Source organism: Oncorhynchus mykiss, chromosome 22, assembly GCF_057628025.1.
Source record: "Oncorhynchus mykiss isolate SJ-2025 chromosome 22, ASM5762802v1, whole genome shotgun sequence".
In the NCBI taxonomy this organism is placed as follows: Eukaryota; Metazoa; Chordata; class Actinopteri; order Salmoniformes; family Salmonidae; genus Oncorhynchus; species Oncorhynchus mykiss.
The window spans coordinates 50,230,998-50,250,244 of record NC_143043.1 but is presented as its reverse complement, the minus strand read 5'-3'; the positions used below and the strand labels follow the sequence as shown (position 1 = coordinate 50,250,244).

The 19,247-nt window shown below is 47.8% G+C and overlaps 1 protein-coding gene across 3 annotated transcripts in view; it reads left to right on the top strand.

Annotated features, from left to right (window-relative positions):
• Nucleotides 1-15,646, top strand: part of LOC110501919 (alkyldihydroxyacetonephosphate synthase, peroxisomal) — a 45,566-nt gene extending 29,920 nt beyond the window's left edge. For 2 of the 3 annotated variants that reach the window (XM_036959398.2, XM_036959399.2), the window contains 6 exons: nt 397-466; nt 1,291-1,352; nt 2,899-2,988; nt 4,891-4,990; nt 5,166-5,223; nt 13,522-15,646. In XM_036959398.2, the coding sequence (XP_036815293.2) occupies nt 397-466; nt 1,291-1,352; nt 2,899-2,988; nt 4,891-4,990; nt 5,166-5,223; nt 13,522-13,643 (502 nt within the window). In that variant the 3' untranslated portion in view covers nt 13,644-15,646. The remainder of the gene's footprint in view (nt 1-396; nt 467-1,290; nt 1,353-2,898; nt 2,989-4,890; nt 4,991-5,165; nt 5,224-13,521) is intronic. The other variant, XM_036959400.2, reaches the window with a different exon arrangement.
• Nucleotides 15,647-19,247: the final 3,601 nt, after the last annotated feature.

Below are 19,247 nucleotides of genomic sequence, written 5' to 3'. Positions count from 1 at the left end.
TTTAATCATTGATAAGGCCTCAACTACCAGGCGGTGCATTTTATTTATTTTCTCCATTATTTCAAGTCAACCATCGCCTGTCCAGCGCCTGTGATAGATGGGCTGGGTCTTGAAAGGGATATTTATGTTTGTTTTTAAGAAACAAGGGGGAAAAGAACAGCTAAATCAATACAGTGATTTCCTAATGAACACTTCCTGATTTTAGTATTAGATAAACATTTGATTACCTGTGGCTGGTGATGGATGTGTGGGTGACTTGTAGGCGTGTACGGAGATCCAATCATTGACCTGTGCATTGGGGAAGTGACAGACACCACCGGCATCTGTGGTCCGAGGGAGTTGACCGGGCCAGAGAGGAATCTGTTTTTAAATATGAACCCTGTTATCTATTTCCAGGGGCCTGGCAGCTGGAGAGGACAATGGGCAGAGAGGCTACATACTGACCTTTGTCATCGCTTACCTCCGGGTGGGTCATATCTCCCCCTCTGTTCTTTCCCCTCGTCTCAAATCAAATTGTATTGGACACATACACATGGTTAGCAGATGTTATTGCGAGTGTAGTGACATGCTTATGTAAATCAATCTCCCCTCTCCTCCTTCTCCCCCTCTGTTCCCACGTGTTCTCCCCTCTTCTCCTTCTCCCCCTCTGTTCCCACGTGTTCTCCCCTCTCCTCCTTCTCCCCCTCTGTTCCCACGTGTTCTCCCCTCTTCTCCTTCTCCCCCTCTGTTCCCACGTGTTCTCCCCTCTCCTCCTTCTCCCCCTCTGTCCCCACGTGTTCTCCCCTCTCCTCCTTCTCCCCCTCTGTTCCCACGTGTTCTCCCCTCTTCTCCCAGTGTCCAGAGATAGAAGGAACACATACACTGTATCACATCTGGCCGTGATTGGGTGTCCCATAGGGCGACGCACAATTGTCCCAGCGTCGTCCGGGTTAGGGTTTAGCCGGGTTAGGCCATCATTGTAAATAAGAATTTGTTCTTAATTGACTTGCCTAGTTAAAATAAAAGGTGAAATAAACAAAAGGGTGCAGAATGTGACCTCTGAGATATCTGACCTCTCCGTTTTAGTCAGGGATGTCATGTTGTCGTCCTCGCTATCATGGCACGAGTAATTGCCTCAGTGAAAATCGCAGTTTAAAAAAAAAAAACATTTTTAAAAATGTTTTTTGTGAATCACTATTTAGTTACTTTTATTTTTTTCACATATTGTCCCCTTTAAAAAATAATAATAATAATAATCCAAATAGTGCAGAAATACTTGTTTGTTTATTTGTTGTTGTCTTTTATCAACAGGACTTGGGGATGGACTACTGTGTGGTCGCAGAATCCTTTGAGACATCGGTGCCTTGGGACAGGTAAAGTTGAACCTTTTTTTGTAAATGAACAAGTATCTCTGATGGTGTGACACTTCTACATCACTCTCTTCTCTCACAGTCATTTTGAAGAGCTCAGCTCTCTCTCTCTCTCTCTCTCACACTCACACACACACACACACACACACACACACACACACACCTGCTTTCTCCCTCCATTAACTGGTTGTGTGTGTGGGAAGGAAGACTGCCTGACACTGCTGGAGGAGAGAGGGATGGAGTGACACAGCCAGTAGGAACAGGAATCTCCAACATTATTGGGTCAGCCTATTAATTTGGTGTAAAACCCTTCCCGTTAGAAAACCACAGCTCGTCCCACACATGAGGACGCCCCCACCCCCCCCCTCTCTTCCACACTCAGACACCAACACAGGCATGCTCAGTGTTCCACTGTGTAGACTGCCTGAGGGGGGAGCCAGGGATCAGGCGTGCAGACCAGCATTACCCCTCCTCCTCCATCCCTCCACACTCTGCTGCACATGCCTAGAGGAGAGTGAGACAGTCTCTCACAGCTACCTAGCACTGCTGCAGTCTCCATAATGCAGTCTACCTAGCACTGCTGCAGTCTCCATAATGCAGTCTACCTAGCACTGCTGCAGTCTCCATAATGCAGTCTACCTAGCACTGCTGCAGTCTCCATAATGCAGTCTACCTAGCACTGCTGCAGTCTCCATAATGCAGTCTACCTAGCACTGCTGCAGTCTCCATAATGCAGTCTACCTATCACTGCTGCAGTCTCCACTTGTCTGTCAATGTACTCCACTGTTCATGGCCAGAGGTCACCTTTTCTCAAACTCAGACAGCTCAGCGTCTCCTGTTATACTGTGTTAAATCATGGTGTTGCGCAGCCTATTCCCTATTTAGTGCCCTACGTTTGACTAGGGCCTATAGGACTCTGTAGGGAACAGGGTGTCGTGTGTGAAGCAGACATGGCTTTCATCACGTCTTCATGATATGTTTCCTGTGTTGTCTTCAGGGTATTATCTTCATGATATGTTTCCTGTGTTGTCTTCAGGGTATTATCTTCATGATAATTTTCCTGTGTTGTCTTGTCTTCAGGGTATTATCTTCATGATATGTTTCCTGTGTTGTCTTCAGGGTATTATCTTCATGATATGTTTCCTTTGTTGTCTTGTCTTCAGGGTATTATCTTCATGATATGTTTCCTTTGTTGTCTTGTCTTCAGGGTATTATCTTCATGATATGTTTCCTTTGTTGTCTTGTCTTCAGGGTATTATCTTCATGATATGTTTCCTGTGTTGTCTTCAGGGTATTATCTTCATGATATGTTTCCTGTGTTGTCTTGTCTTCAGGGTATTATCTTCATGATATGTTTCCTTTGTTGTCTTGTCTTCAGGGTATTATCTTCATGATATGTTTCCTGTGTTGTCTTCAGGGTATTATCTTCATGATATGTTTCCTGTGTTGTCTTGTCTTCAGGGTATTATCTTCATGATATGTTTCCTGTGTTGTCTTGTCTTCAGGGTATTATCTTCATGATATGTTTCCTTTGTTGTCTTGTCTTCAGGGTATTGGACCTTTGCCAGAATGTCAAGGAGAGAATTATCAGAGAGTGTAAAGAAAGAGGAGTCCAGTTTCAACCGTTGACCTCATGCAGGTACATTTAGCACCTGTCTCTGTTCCTTGCTAAAACACACTTGCTGGCATTGTGGAGGTCATCTTAAACAACCTCTGCATAACCTCTACGTAATGTCTATCTCCAGCTAGATGATTCAACGACTGTGGGTCGTGCGAAGGACTGTAGGTCGTGTGGAGGACTGTAGGTCGTGTGGGGGACTGTAGGTCGTGCGGGGGACTGTAGGTCGTGCGGGGGACTGTAGGTCGTGCGGGGGACTGTAGGTCGTGCGGGGGACTGTAGGTCGTGCGGGGGACTGTAGGTCGTGCGGGGGACTGTAGGTCGTGCGGGGGACTGTAGGTCGTGCGGGGGACTGTGGGTCGTGCGGGGGACTGTAGGTCGTGCGGGGGACTGTGGGTCGTGCGGAGGACTGTGGGTCGTGCGAAGGACTGTAGGTCGTGCGGGGGACTGTAGGTCGTGCGGGGGACTGTAGGTCGTGCGGGGGACTGTAGGTCGTGCGGGGGACTGTAGGTCGTGCGGGGGACTGTGGGTCGTGCGGAGGACTGTAGGTCGTGCGGGGGACTGTGGGTCGTGCGGAGGACTGTGGGTCGTGCGAAGGACTGTAGGTCGTGCGGAGGACTGTAGGTCGTGCGGAGGACTGTAGGTCGTGCGGGGGACTGTAGGTCGTGCGGGGGACTGTAGGTCGTGCGGGGGACTGTAGGTCGTGCGGGGGACTGTAGGTCGTGCGGGGGACTGTAGGTCGTGCGGGGGACTGTAGGTCGTGCGGGGGACTGTAGGTCGTGCGGGGGACTGTAGGTCGTGCGGGGGACTGTAGGTAGTTTGAAAAAAAATCTGCATTGGACCATTGTGGTTGATCCCATGACTGTCATCTAAGATGTGTTCTCTGCTATGAGCCTGTAGTGTGTGACCAGACAGGAGAGGAATCCTGGGACCTTCCTGTGTGACCTGGCAACACACAACATTTCCTGCTTCTTGCTCACTGGGGACAAATTAGGGCCCAACCTGATTATGCTTCAGCCATTCATTTCCCGTCTGCAGTCTTGTCAACAAGATAGATTTATCCGTTTAACCTCTAGAAGCCGGCGCACCCGCTGAGTGATAGGCCAGGTCACTGGAACAACGGCTCTCCCTACAACAAAAGGGACACAGAAAAGAAACAGGGAAATCACTTGTACACTGTTTCCATCCCTGAGGCACAGCGTTGCATTATAAGGGTCTAGTTTCATGTTCAATGCAGACATTTTGACCCTGGTTAGAGAGAGCTATAGTAAATAATACACATGACTACTAAGAAGGATACTAAGAAGGATGATATCCATAGATTTGCTAATGAAAAGGAAATCAAACATTAATTTTGTCACATTAGTCCTGCACTTCTTGGAAAAAGAAACAAATAGCCCCTTAATTTGTTTTCATCTTTTGGAACGGTGCAAAAAAATTGTCACAGTAATTTATTATAGCTTCCTGTTGCATATTCATGTGAAAGGAACCATCTTCAAGTCAATCATGGACAGCCAGTGTTGAACCATTTGTAAATGGAGCTCAGAGGATCCAATCGGAGTGTACTGATGGCCGTTTCAATGTCCTGATAATGGGGCGTTATTCAGGGTGGCAGATCCAATGCACCTCTCCTCCGCTTCTCAGAAACCATGAGGGAGAATTTAGGTTCAGAGGGAAAGCCCCGCCTCTCAGCTCAGTCTGCCTGCCCTCTGATTCAAATGATTTAAAAAAAAAATTGCATTAATTGTTACAAAATAGATTTTGGTTCAACAATTTCAACATTTCCCTCTTTTTTTTTAAACTCGTGGAGATAAATTACAGAGGGATGAGTGAAAAGCATCAAAAACAAATCACAAGGTGAACAAGCCTACATTTTCTGTTGCGTATATCATGACGTTAAAACCCTTTTCTCCTGTCTTGCAGAGTGACTCAGACCTATGACTCTGGCGCATGTATATACTTCTACTTTGCCTTCAACTACAGAGGACTGGCGGATCCAGTCCATACATACGAACAAGTGGAGGTAAATCTACGGAGCACTCCACGTCTGTAGTGCCTAACCGCTCAGAGACATGCATTATATCTAACCTGAAACGTTACCCCCTCAGGAGGGAACATACACAACCATGGTTTTAAGGTGATCGTCATAGTTACATAATGTGTTAATTGATGTATTTATTGATATTGTCCTTTCCCAGCATGCTGCCAGAGAGGAGATCCTAGCCAATGGAGGAAGCCTCTCGCACCACCATGGAGGTAGTCAAGTGAACATCCCTGTCTAACCACGCCCCTATGTCTAACCACGCCCCTATGTCTAACCACGCCCCTATGTCTAACCACGCCCCTATGTCTAACCACGCCCCTATGTCTAACCACGCCCCTATGTCTAACCACGCCCCTATGGCTAACCACGCCCCCATGGCTAACCACGCCCCCGTGGCTAACCACGCCCCCGTGGCTAACCACGCCCCCGTGTCTAGCCACGCCCCCATGTCTAGCCACGCCCCCATGTCTAGCCACGCCCCCATGTCTAGCCATTTCATCCTTTTCCAAATATCTTCATATCAAAACCTACAAATTCATAAAATTGACTTGCCTATTCACTTATGTAGATGGACGGCACAGCAGTGGTTTAAAGATCCCCTTAGATGGCACAGCAGTGGTTTAAAGATCCCCTTAGATGGCACAGCAGTGGTTTAAAGATCCCCTTAGATGGCACAGCAGTGGTTTAAAGATCCCCTTAGATGGCACAGCAGTGGTTTAAAGATCCCCTTAGATGGCACAGCAGTGGTTTAAAGATCCCCTTAGATGGCACAGCAGTGGTTTAAAGATCCCCTTAGATGGCACAGCAGTGGTTTAAAGATCCCCTTAGATGCCAAGGTAGTGGTTTAAAGATCCCCTTAGATGGCACAGCAGTGGTTTAAAGATCCCCTTAGATGGCACAGCAGTGGTTTAAAGATCCCCTTAGATGGCACAGCAGTGGTTTAAAGATCCCCTTAGATGGCACAGCAGTGGTTTAAAGATCCCCTTAGATGGCACAGCAGTGGTTTAAAGATCCCCTTAGATGCCAAGGTAGTGGTTTAAAGATCCCCTTAGATGGCACAGCAGTGGTTTAAAGATCCCCTTAGATGGCACAGCAGTGGTTTAAAGATCCCCTTAGATGGCACAGCAGTGGTTTAAAGATCCCCTTAGATGGCACAGCAGTGGTTTAAAGATCCCCTTAGATGGCACAGCAGTGGTTTAAAGATCCCCTTAGATGGCACAGCAGTGGTTTAAAGATCCCCTTAGATGGCACAGCAGTGGTGTAAAGATCCCCTTAGATGGCACAGCAGTGGTTTAAAGATCCCCTTAGATGGCACAGCAGTGGTTTAAAGTCTTGTGAAGGCAGTCTGTCAGGCTCTGTGCTGCTGTATAGAAGTGAGCCAGTCTTTTTCTAAACCTCCTGTTTTGGCTTGGAGATCTTTCATCGCTCCCTTCACACCTCCAAAGTTTCCCACAGTACAGAGAAATGTCTCTTTGTTCATCTCAACACGGGTCAAATGAAACGTGAGCAGGGGAGGGAGTGTGAAGCGACAATCAGGGCAAACCCTAATGGCTGCCTCATCTATATTGCCATGCGCCTCGTCTGTTTTCATACATCACTTCAGGCTATTCATCACGCCTGTCAGAAACAGCACGCAGTGAATCAGCTGCGATATTAAATCACCATTTCTCCTGAAGGTGGGGAAGGTTAAAAATGAACAGATTGCTAATATAAGAAGGCAGTGGGCCAGGGTAAATGATGTTGCTGTTATCACCCAGTATTTACTGCCCTCCAAATAGTGGGCCACCACCCAGCCAACCACCCAGGGCTGAGTAGGAGGGTGTGTAGCCGGGAGGAGGGGAAATTGATGCAGCTCCTGGGTGCGAGGCCCGCTCTGTAATTGTGATTAATAACAGCCTGCTATCTGGGCGCAGACAGGCGGTTTGTCTGCCCACAATCAACACATGACAAATGGAGCTCGTCTCACTGGGGTGTGTAAGCAAAGAAAACCGATGTAGTCTGGGAAGGAAAGGTGGGAGGGGCCACCACAGGAAATATACATTATTCTAACCAGTGTTTACACGAGGTCAGGGTGTGCAGAGATGGTATTCCACCCCCTGATTCAATACACGTTAGAATCACCTTTGGCAGCGATTACAGCTGTGAGTCTTTCTGGGTAAGTCTCTAAAAGCTTTGTACACCAATATTTACACATTATTTTTTATATTGTTCAACCTCTTGTCAAATTGGTTGTTGGTTATTGCTAGACAGCCATTTTCCAGTCTTGCCATAGATATTTAAGTCAAAACTCTAACTAGGTCACTCAGGAACATTACATTTGTCCTTTTGTTAAGCAACTCCAGTGTATTTGGCCTTGTGTTTTAGGTTATTGTCCTGCTGAAAGGTTAATTTGTCTCCCAGTGTCTGTTGGAAAGCAGACTGAACCAGGTTTTCCTCTAGGATTTTGCCTGTGCTTAGCTCTATTCCGTTTTATTTTTATCCTGAAAAACTCCCTAGTCCTTGCCGATGACAAGCATACATACCCATAAACTGCAGCCAACACCATTCTTTGAAATATGATGAGTGGAACTCCGTGATGTGTTGTGTTGGATTTGCCCCAAACATTAAGCTTTGTATTCAGGACATAAAGTACATTTCTTTGCCACATTTTTTTGCAGTTTTAATTCGGGGCCTGTTTTGGAGTGTTTCACTCTGTCATTTAGGTTAGTATTGTGGAGTAACTACAATGTTGTTGATCCATCCTCCTCTTTTCTCTCATCACAGCCATTAAAATAACTGTTTTAATGTCACCATTGGAGTCATTGTGAAATCCCTGAGCGGTTTCCTACCTTACAGGCTTCCTTCCTGACGTAGATGCCGGAATATTTGTAGTGACTGGGTGTATTGATACACCATCCAAAGTGTAATTAATAACTTCACCATGCTCAAAGGTATAGCTAAAAAAAAAAGCAAACAAGGAATATCTCTTTGAGCGTTGTGAAGTTATTAATGACACTTTTGGATGGTTTATCAATACACCCAGTCACTACAAAGTAACAGGTGTCCTTCCTTCCTTCCATCTTCCTCAGGTGCCGGGGAGGAAGGAAACTGCTCAGGGATTTCACCATGAAGCCAATTGTGACTTTAAAACAGTTAGTTCTCCTATCATAGCCATTAAAAACTCTGAGGATGGATCAACAACATTGTAATTACTCCACAATACTAACCTGATTGGCGGAGTGAAAAAATATAATCCTGTACAGAATAAAAGTATTCCAAAATGTGCTTCCTGTTTGCAATAAGGCAATAAGTTAAACTGCAAAAAATGTGGCAAAGAAATTCATTTTTTGTTTGGGACAAACACATCAAACACATCAACCCTCCCTAACCCGGACGACGCTGGGTCAAACCCTCCCTAACCCGGACGACGCTGGGCCAAACCCTCTCCTAACCCGGACGACGCTGGGCCAACCCCTCTCCTAACCCGGACGACGCTGGGCCAACCCCTCTCCTAACCCGGACGACGCTGGGCCAACCCCTCTCCTAACCCGGACGACGCTGGGCCAACCCCTCTCCTAACCCGGACGACGCTGGGCCAACCCCTCTCCTAACCCGGACGACGCTGGGCCAACCCCTCTCCTAACCCGGACGACGCTGGGCCAACCCCTCTCCTAACCCGGACGACGCTGGGCCAACCCCTCTCCTAACCCGGACGACGCTGGGCCAACCCCTCTCCTAACCCGGACGACGCTGGGCCAACCCCTCTCCTAACCCGGACGACGCTGGGCCAACCCCTCTCCTAACCCGGACGACGCTGGGCCAACCCCTCTCCTAACCCGGACGACGCTGGGCCAACCCCTCTCCTAACCCGGACGACGCTGGGCCAACCCCTCTCCTAACCCGGACGACGCTGGGCCAACCCCTCTCCTAACCCGGACGACGCTGGGCCAACCCCTCTCCTAACCCGGACGACGCTGGGCCAACCCCTCTCCTAACCCGGACGACGCTGGGCCAACCCCTCTCCTAACCCGGACGACGCTGGGCCAACCCCTCTCCTAACCCGGACGACGCTGGGCCAACCCCTCTCCTAACCCGGACGACGCTGGGCCAACCCCTCTCCTGACCCGGACGACGCTGGGCCAACCCCTCTCCTGACCCGGACGACGCTGGGCCAACCCCTCTCCTAACCCGGACGACGCTGGGCCAACCCCTCTCCTAACCCGGACGACGCTGGGCCAACCCCTCTCCTAACCCGGACGACGCTGGGCCAACCCCTCTCCTAACCCGGACGACGCTGGGCCAACCCCTCTCCTAACCCGGACGACGCTGGGCCAAACCCTCTCCTAACCCGGACGACGCTGGGCCAAACCCTCTCCTAACCCGGACGACGCTGGGCCAACCCCTCTCCTAACCCGGACGACGCTGGGCCAACCCCTCTCCTAACCCGGACGACGCTGGGCCAACCCCTCTCCTAACCCGGACGACGCTGGGCCAACCCCTCTCCTAACCCGGACGACGCTGGGCCAACCCCTCTCCTAACCCGGACGACGCTGGGCCAACCCCTCTCCTAACCCGGACGACGCTGGGCCAAACCCTCTCCTAACCCGGACGACGCTGGGCCAAACCCTCTCCTAACCCGGACGACGCTGGGCCAAACCCTCTCCTAACCCGGACGACGCTGGGCCAACCCCTCTCCTAACCCGGACGACGCTGGGCCAACCCCTCTCCTAACCCGGACGACGCTGGGCCAACCCCTCTCCTAACCCGGACGACGCTGGGCCAACCCCTCTCCTAACCCGGACGACGCTGGGCCAACCCCTCTCCTAACCCGGACGACGCTGGGCCAACCCCTCTCCTAACCCGGACGACGCTGGGCCAACACCTCTCCTAACCCGGAAAACGCTGGGCCAAACCCTCTCCTAACCCGGACGACGCTGGGCCAACCCCTCTCCTAACCCGGACGACGCTGGGCCAAACCCTCTCCTAACCCGGACGACGCTGGGCCAAACCCTCTCCTAACCCGGACGACGCTGGGCCAACCCCTCTCCTAACCCGGACGACGCTGGGCCAAACCCTCTCCTAACCCGGACGACGCTGGGCCAAACCCTCTCCTAACCCGGACGACGCTGGGCCAAACCCTCTCCTAACCCGGACGACGCTGGGCCAAACCCTCTCCTAACCCGGACGACGCTGGGCCAAACCCTCTCCTAACCCGGACGACGCTGGGCCAACCCCTCTCCTAACCCGGACGACGCTGGGCCAAACCCTCTCCTAACCCGGACGACGCTGGGCCAAACCCTCTCCTAACCCGGACGACGCTGGGCCAAACCCTCTCCTAACCCGGACGACGCTGGGCTAAACCCTCTCCTAACCCGGACGACGCTGGGCCAAACCCTCTCCTAACCCGGACGACGCTGGGCCAACCCCTCTCCTAACCCGGACGACCTAACCCGGACCACGCTGGGCCAACCCCTCTCCTAACCCGGACGACGCTGGGCCAACCCCTCTCCTAACCCGGACGACGCTGGGCCAACCCCTCTCCTAACCCGGACGACGCTGGGTCAACCCCTCTCCTAACCCGGACGACGCTGGGCCAACCCCTCTCCTAACCCGGTCGACGCTGGGCCAAACCCTCTCTTAACCCGGACGACGCTGGGCCAAACCCTCTCGTAACCCGGACGACGCTGGGCCAAACCCTCTCGTAACCCGGACGACGCTGGGCCAAACCCTCTCGTAACCCGGACGACGCTGGGCCAAACCCTCTCGTAACCCGGACGACGCTGGGCCAAACCCTCTCGTAACCCGGACGACGCTGGGCCAAACCCTCTCGTAACCCGGACGACGCTGGGCCAAACCCTCTCGTAACCCGGACGACGCTGGGCCAACCCCTCTCCTAACCCGGACGACGCTGGGCCAACACCTCTCCTAACCCGGACGACGCTGGGCCAAACCCTCTCCTAACCCGGACGACGCTGGGCCAACCCCTCTCCTAACCCGGACGACGCTGGGCCAAACCCTCTCCTAACCCGGACGACGCTGGGCCAAACCCTCTCCTAACCCGGACGACGCTGGGCCAACCCCTCTCCTAACCCGGACGACGCTGGGCCAAACCCTCTCCTAACCCGGACGACGCTGGGCCAAACCCTCTCCTAACCCGGATGACGCTGGGCCAAACCCTCTCCTAACCCGGACGACGCTGGGCCAAACCCTCTCCTAACCCGGACGACGCTGGGCCAAACCCTCTCCTAACCCGGACGACGCTGGGCCAACCCCTCTCCTAACCCGGACGACGCTGGGCCAAACCCTCTCCTAACCCGGACGACGCTGGGCCAAACCCTCTCCTAACCCGGACGACGCTGGGCCAAACCCTCTCCTAACCCGGACGACGCTGGGCTAAACCCTCTCCTAACCCGGACGACGCTGGGCCAAACCCTCTCCTAACCCGGACGACGCTGGGCCAACCCCTCTCCTAACCCGGACGACCTAACCCGGACCACGCTGGGCCAACCCCTCTCCTAACCCGGACGACGCTGGGCCAACCCCTCTCCTAACCCGGACGACGCTGGGCCAACCCCTCTCCTAACCCGGACGACGCTGGGTCAACCCCTCTCCTAACCCGGACGACGCTGGGTCAACCCCTCTCCTAACCCGGACGACGCTGGGCCAACCCCTCTCCTAACCCGGTCGACGCTGGGCCAAACCCTCTCTTAACCCGGACGACGCTGGGCCAAACCCTCTCGTAACCCGGACGACGCTGGGCCAAACCCTCTCGTAACCCGGACGACGCTGGGCCAAACCCTCTCGTAACCCGGACGACGCTGGGCCAAACCCTCTCGTAACCCGGACGACGCTGGGCCAAACCCTCTCGTAACCCGGACGACGCTGGGCCAAACCCTCTCGTAACCCGGACGACGCTGGGCCAAACCCTCTCGTAACCCGGACGACGCTGGGCCAAACCCTCTCGTAACCCGGACGACGCTGGGCCAAACCCTCTCGTAACCCGGACGACGCTGGGCCAACCCCTCTCCTAACCCGGACGACGCTGGGCCAAACCCTCTCCTAACCCGGACGACGCTGGGCTAATTGTGAGCCGCCCCATGGGTCTCCCGGTAGCGGCCGGGCTGCGACAGAGCCTGAACTCGAACCAGGATCTCTAGTGGCACAGCTAGCAACTGCGATGCAGTGCCTTATAGACCACTGCGCCACTCTGGAAACTATCATATTCTCAAGCATGGCGGTGGCTGCATTAAGTTACTGCTATGCTTGTCATTGGCTGACACGTTTTATGTTGTTGGATGAAACAGAATAGAGCTAAGGTGAACTCTACACTGGAGATGGTTACCAAGACGACAGTGAATGTTCCTGATTGGCAGTTAGTTTTGACTTAAATCGCTTTGAAAATCTATGGCAAGACGTGAAAATGGCTGTCTAGTAATGACCAACCAACAACCAACTTGACAGGGTATTATGTGTGGGTGGGTGGGTGGGTGGGTGGGTGGGTGGGGGGGCGGACGGACGGACGATTGGACTCCATTTTGAATTCAAGCTGTTACACAACAAAATGTGGAATAAGGGGTACAAATAGTTTCTGAAGGAACTGTATGCTCTGTGTACTACCAAAGTATGTGTTCATGGCTCCTGTTCAATTTCATTCCGTTCTCAGGGCTGTTTTCTAGAATAGTGTGCTGTTCTTAAAAACTGCGTGGCCTCACGCTTGACCCTTACCCAGACACTGAGCAAACAACACACTGCTAGCTTCCTACTCTTCAAGGATCCAATGTTTTGCTTTCAGATTGAATCTTGTTTCATCAACATTGTGTTTGCTCGTTATTTACTTACTAAATGAATTGTGTGTTATCTGACGAAAGGAGTGAGGTTGCTGTGACCTTTTATTCACGATGCAGGAGTCTATTGCCATTCTATAACTGACAGTGGATTGAACATTTTCAATGCAGCATTTGTAAGTCATAAACTCTTGGCCTCCAGACATCCTGTGGTCAGTGTTGGGTTCTTGGTGTTGACGGTGTCCCTCTTAGGGACCAGTGACAACCTGTCCCTCTCCAAGAGGCTCCAGACTCCCTGCATAGGTCCTGGCAGGACTTGGGGCTCTGGAATGTGTCTGTTTGGACAGCTGGTAAAGCAGAGCGCTGGTCTTGGTACCTTGCTGGGCACCCTGCAAGGTACCGGGGGGGGGGGGGGGCAGCTGACTTTTAGGGCTGTTTTATTCAGCCTGAGGAGAACAACACACCCACACAGCATGGTGACGTCTGTGGGAGGAGAATGGGCTTAGTGAACATGAGGGAAAGGCAGAGCCAGCCGGGGAACACACAGAGCCTAATGAGTTTGATAGGCTGTTGGGCTCCATAAATCATGCCATGCAAAATATTTCTCCTCTCTGAATACAGGCATTTATCACCCTCTGTTTATTCACTCACTCTAACAAGATTGATTGTCTCCCAGCAGCCACCTGGGCAATCGGGCGTGCTGATTTCACCTCCTTGGTGTTTTGTTTTTTTCTTCCCTCTCTCCAGTTGGGAAACTTCGTAAGGAGTGGATGAAGGACAGCATCTCTAACGTGGGCGTCGGGATGCTCAAGTCCGTTAAGGAATATGTGGACCCGGAAAACATTTTCGGCAACCGAAACCTCCTCTAATTTATTTACATGACATTTTTTTATAACAACCTCTTGGAATAATGGGTTACTAAATATGACGAGCAGTATCAATGTCTTTCACCTTCGGGGTGACTTCGTTGTGCAGTCAACATCAGTCGGATGACTTGCCTTGCATTACATTACTGCACTTAACATGCTGGGGCGGCAGGGTAGTGGTTAGAGCGTTGGACTAGTAACCAAAAGGTTGCAAGTTCGAATCCCCGAGCTGCACCTGAACCCACTGTTCCTAGGCCGTCATTGAAAATAAGAATTTGTTCTTAACTGACTTGCCTAGTAAAATAAAGGTAAAATAAATGCTGTAAAAATAATGGTCTGATTCATTTAGACGCTCATTGCATCAGATCCTCAGTAATGTCCTCGGCCAGGATTATCTGGTGAATGAAGCCATATCATACTGTAAATGTGTACTGTTGATCATTTCAGTCACGTGTATACAACCACGCCGTAAGAATGGCATTTTTCATATAATTGTTTCCTATAATTCTTGCCAATTTCATTAACTAGATGTTTTTTTGGTAGATGTTTATTTTACCTGTGTCTTGGCAGTACTTTAGCAGGGAGTTCTAGATTAATGTTTTTTCTAAAGCTCTTTCTGAAGATGTCTGTCACCCTTTCCTACAACACACACACACACACATATATATAATATATACTGGAAGCTTGACTGGTTTGTTTATGGCGTCCTGTATGTTCCCTTATGTGCGTGTCCTTCATTCTAGATTTCCTGTTTCCAGTTGGTCTTTGCTCCTCCACTCAAGCCCTGTATTACTTGTACTATTAATGATTACCGAGAGATGTGTGTTTTGTTTTACCTACTTAGGAGGATTTATGTTACGTTGGAAGTCGTGCCTCTTCTGAAAATGTACCTCGGGGTTAAAATATCCCTCAAACCCAAACGTTAAACTGTTTATGAAGAAACTAGGATATGATGCATATCAACTTATTTTTTTCATTTAAAAAAAATAAATGTAAAAGTTAATTTTTTAGATTTGACCTTGCATGGTTTTTGCCTGTCATACAGAGTTCAGTTTGTGGACGGAGACATACGTGCTTTTAGTGTGAACGTGTTACAGACGACTGAATCCCAATACCCATGTTTGTACCAAAAAGACTTTCAGCACAGCCCTTTCACTACTTTATATAGACCATGCAAACATCCTGGATGTGTAGGTCTGTACATGCCGTATAGTTAAATGTATGGGACATTCATACCGTTAATATATTAACCTATATCCTGATGAAACATGTTTTTCTTTCCAGATATGCAAATGTACAAATATCAAAAGATGTGTTCATATATGTTACTTTAAATGTTACGTGTTCATGTCAAAGAAACTTTCTTTAAATTCAATTACAATATTTTGTCACTACTTAAAACAGTTGCTTGTAGTTAGAGGTTGTATTTAGACAACGAAATACATCCGACTGAATTGTCTGTTCCCTGGTGAGCGTCCCAGCGTTGTGGTAATGTTGGAAACGATACATTTGAGTGAAAGATAATTGTACCTTCGTCACAATTTACAGATGATTATGCTTATCAGTTTGGCCTCTTTGCGAGGCATGTGTCGATGTTGTGCCCAATCCTAAACTCAGACATGGGATTGTACTGTACGGTGCTAGAGTAAGATACATGAAATGTACTGCTACCGTTTTCCTGTCACTACTGCGTTCCTCCTGTTCTCGGCGTCGCAGCTTTCCCACAATGCATTGTCACCTTCCTGTCCAAGTATCTCACCTCTCCACCTTCAATGAAAATGTTGTGAAAGGAAATGGTGGAGCCGGAGGCAGCGTTTATCTAATCAGTTTCATGATTTTACTTCCTGTGATGGTTCCCGTAAGAGAACTTAATGAGAGCTTGAAATCTGAATGTTATGCATGTAATTTTTTTTTTTTTAACTTTTTTAAAAATTATTCTTAAGTTAACATTTTAAGTACATTTTATCAATGATGTTTGTGCAATAAATACATTGAAATGAAACAAACAGTTTTTTCAGATAACGGTTGACTAGAAATGCAGTTGATAGAAAGTGTCTCTGCTTGTCCGTCACGTACAGGTGAAGTAATATGCGTAAAGTTTAAAATTCGAGGTATTTCTTGGTTCAAGTTGTTGTTTGTTGCTACATCCATAGCAATTGGTTGATTTCAATACTGTAGTCAAAGATCCATACCACACAATGCACACAGCAATTTTTATTATTATTATTTTTTATTCCAATGAACAAATCTACAACACAATTCATAGCTTCCAATTGTAACTTTTATTTAGGCTAATGCAGCTACACCATGGTCCTTTCTGTTCTACAGGGAACCAACTGTGTTCAGTTTCCCTTCAATTCATCAGCAAAGGGACAATTGTAAGTTTGTAGTTTTTCTGAATCGTCAATCTGTGGCTCTGGAAGAGTCGTTTTTGTAGTGTATGACATGGTATTCTGAGGTGCACAAGCGAGGAAAGAGCTGCCGTTACACTTTGTGGGACATTCCCGATCCACTTTTTTCCTCAGCTGAAATAGCATCAGCAGTTGAACATAACCATTCTCTGTTCAATCAACATGCACAGTAGTATAACATTTACATTGCAGTGGTGATCTAACAGACTGATAACAAGCACGTCGTTGAAATCATTCATCAAATGTGAAATGATCAGAACTATTTTGTAAAGGCACATTTCTGTGTGATTGATCCCTATTTCAATCATGTGGCGTATTAAACAACCCTTCCGGGTCAGTAAGAGTTCTAATGTAACATGACATAGTAAGAGTTCTAATGCAACATGACATAGTAAGACTTCTAATGTAACATGACATAGTAAGACTTCTAATGTAACATGACGTAGTAAGACTTCTAATGTAACATGACGTAGTAAGACTTCTAATGTAACAGGACGTAGTAAGACTTCTAATGTAACATGACATAGTAAGACTTCTAATGCAACATGACATAGTAAGAGTTCTGATGTAACACAACATAGTAAGACTTCTAATGCAACATGACATAGTAAGACTTCTAATGTAACATGACATAGTAAGAGTTCTGATGTAACACAACATAGTAAGACTTCTAATGTAACACAACATAGTAAGACTTCTAATGTAACATGACATAGTAAGACTTCTAATGTAACATGACATAGTAAGACTTCTAATGTAACATGACATAGTAAGACTTCTAATGTAACATGACATAGTAAGACTTCTAATGTAACACGACATAGTAAGAGTTCTGATGTAACACAACATAGTAAGACTTCTAATGCAACATGACATAGTAAGAGTTCTAATGTAACACAAGATAGTAAGAGTTCTAATGTAACACGACATAGTAAGAGTTATAATGTAACATGACATATAGAATTAATTATAATGTAACTAACTCGGCAAAATATAGAAATGTCCTCGCACTGTCAACTGCATTTATTTGAAGCAAATTTTACGTGTAAATATTTGTATGAATATAAGATTAAACAACTGAGACATGAACTGAACAAGTTCCACAGACATGTGACTAACAGAAATGGAATAATGTGTCCCTGAACAAAGGGGGGGTCAAAATCAAAAGTAACAGTCAGTATCTGGTGTGGCCACCAGCTGCATTAAGTACTGCAGTGCATCTCCTCCTCATGGACTGTACCAGAATTGCCAGTTCTTGCTGTGAGATGTTACCCCACTCTTCCACCAAGTCACCTGCAAGTTCCCAGACATTTCTGAGGGGAATATGCCCTATGCCCTCACATCTCTGTTTTTTATTTGTGGGAATAATCTGGGAAACATATTTATTTTTATATTTTTTTCAATTTAAAGTTTTATTAAGTTTTCTTGTTTTTCAATCAACCAAAAAAACATATTCCACATTCACAGACAGGCTTAAAAAAATACAAATAAAAAGTTAAAAAATATAATAGTACATTTGAAAAAATAAAAATACAATTAAAATGAAAGAAAGTCAAATAAAAACACTTGTTTTTCTTAATCTATTTATTTTTAAACATATTTCTTAAACTAAATTCCTGGTGAAGCTGAATTACGCTGTCGCCCTGCTTAAAGAACTCACTGGTGACCAGCTCTGCCACCTAGCAGACGGACATCAGAATAACTATTATTAGCAAGACAGAATAAAGATTTTTTTTTACATGAATACAGTGAAATGACAGGCCTGAGAGTATTCACAATAGCCTAATATAAACTTGTCCGGGTCAAAAAGAAATTTAAAAAAACATATCCGTCTTACCTTGTGTGATATTTCCCATATTTTACACGCTGTCATCAGCATGGACCTGGGAGAGTTCAGGCAGACAGTCATGATCTCAGCTAAAACATCCAGTTGTCTGGCTATACACGTCTCTGTGGCCTTTCACATTCCAGTCGACTCGCGCGCAAAAAAAACATGTTCCTGTTCCTAAAAGAGAGACTGCATAGATTCTAGTCCATTTTGTTCAATGGGGCGTAAGTGATATAAAAATCCACAAGGGGGCAGTACAGACTACAATATTTGTTAGCTCACCAAGAGCTGTGATGAGAATACAGATTCTTTACTTGTACATCAAGTTTGTATGTCAAAAAGATGAAGCCAGTTATCATATATATGGGCAAAACAACTAAAACGATTGCACTAGGCTTTTGAAGTGAGTTGTATGAGACTATATCCTCAAATATGTCTATATCAAATCCCATCTGGTGTTTACAATAAAGTACATACAAAAAGTAGAGCATGAGGTCTGTGGCCAGGATGGACTGTTTCAACAGCTGCATAAGGAAACTATATTCTCTGGATGACAGCTTGGAGAAGATGTTGTGTCCCTGAGGAATCACACAGGGAAGAGGGTCACAAAACTTGTCATGGATCACTGTCTAATACGGCCTGAGTACCAGCCTGTTTGTGCTATCTTGCCAACTCAGTCATTGTCATGCCAAACCTGTTTGTCATTGGAGTTGGCAAGAGCATAAACAGATCTTGTACCGGGCAGTCTACTTCATGAGGCGTTCTTGAATCGCACTGACAAATGTCATGAGGTAGACTGCCTGGTCCAAGATCTGATAGCACAAACAGCCTGGTACCAGATCTGATAGCACAAACAGCCTGGTACCAGATCAGATAGCACAAACAGCCTGGTACCAGATCTGATAGCACAAACAGCCTGGTACCAGATCTGATAGCACAAACAGCCTGGTACCAGATCTGATAGCACAAACAGGCTGGTACCAGATCTGATAGCACAAACAGGCTGGTACCCAGGCTGTGTTAGACAGTGATCCATGACATGTCCCTTGACTTTGCAACCATGAAAAACACTTTAAAATGGCAAATAGTTACACATCATACAACGCACACCAAGGAATGTCCTAGAATAGATATATGTCTTGTGTTAATTATTTTACTTTTAAGATTTGTGTGTATTGTTTTTGTATTGCTAGGTATTACTGCAAGACCAGATCCTCGGTTCATTGGTTCCCATTAAATACCATCATGGCATGGAGGGGTTCACTCAATCTATCTTAGAGAGAGAGAGACAGAGAGAGAGACAGAGCGAGAGACAGAGACAAAGAAAGAGACAGAGCGAGAGAGACAAAGACAGAGGGAGAGCGAGAG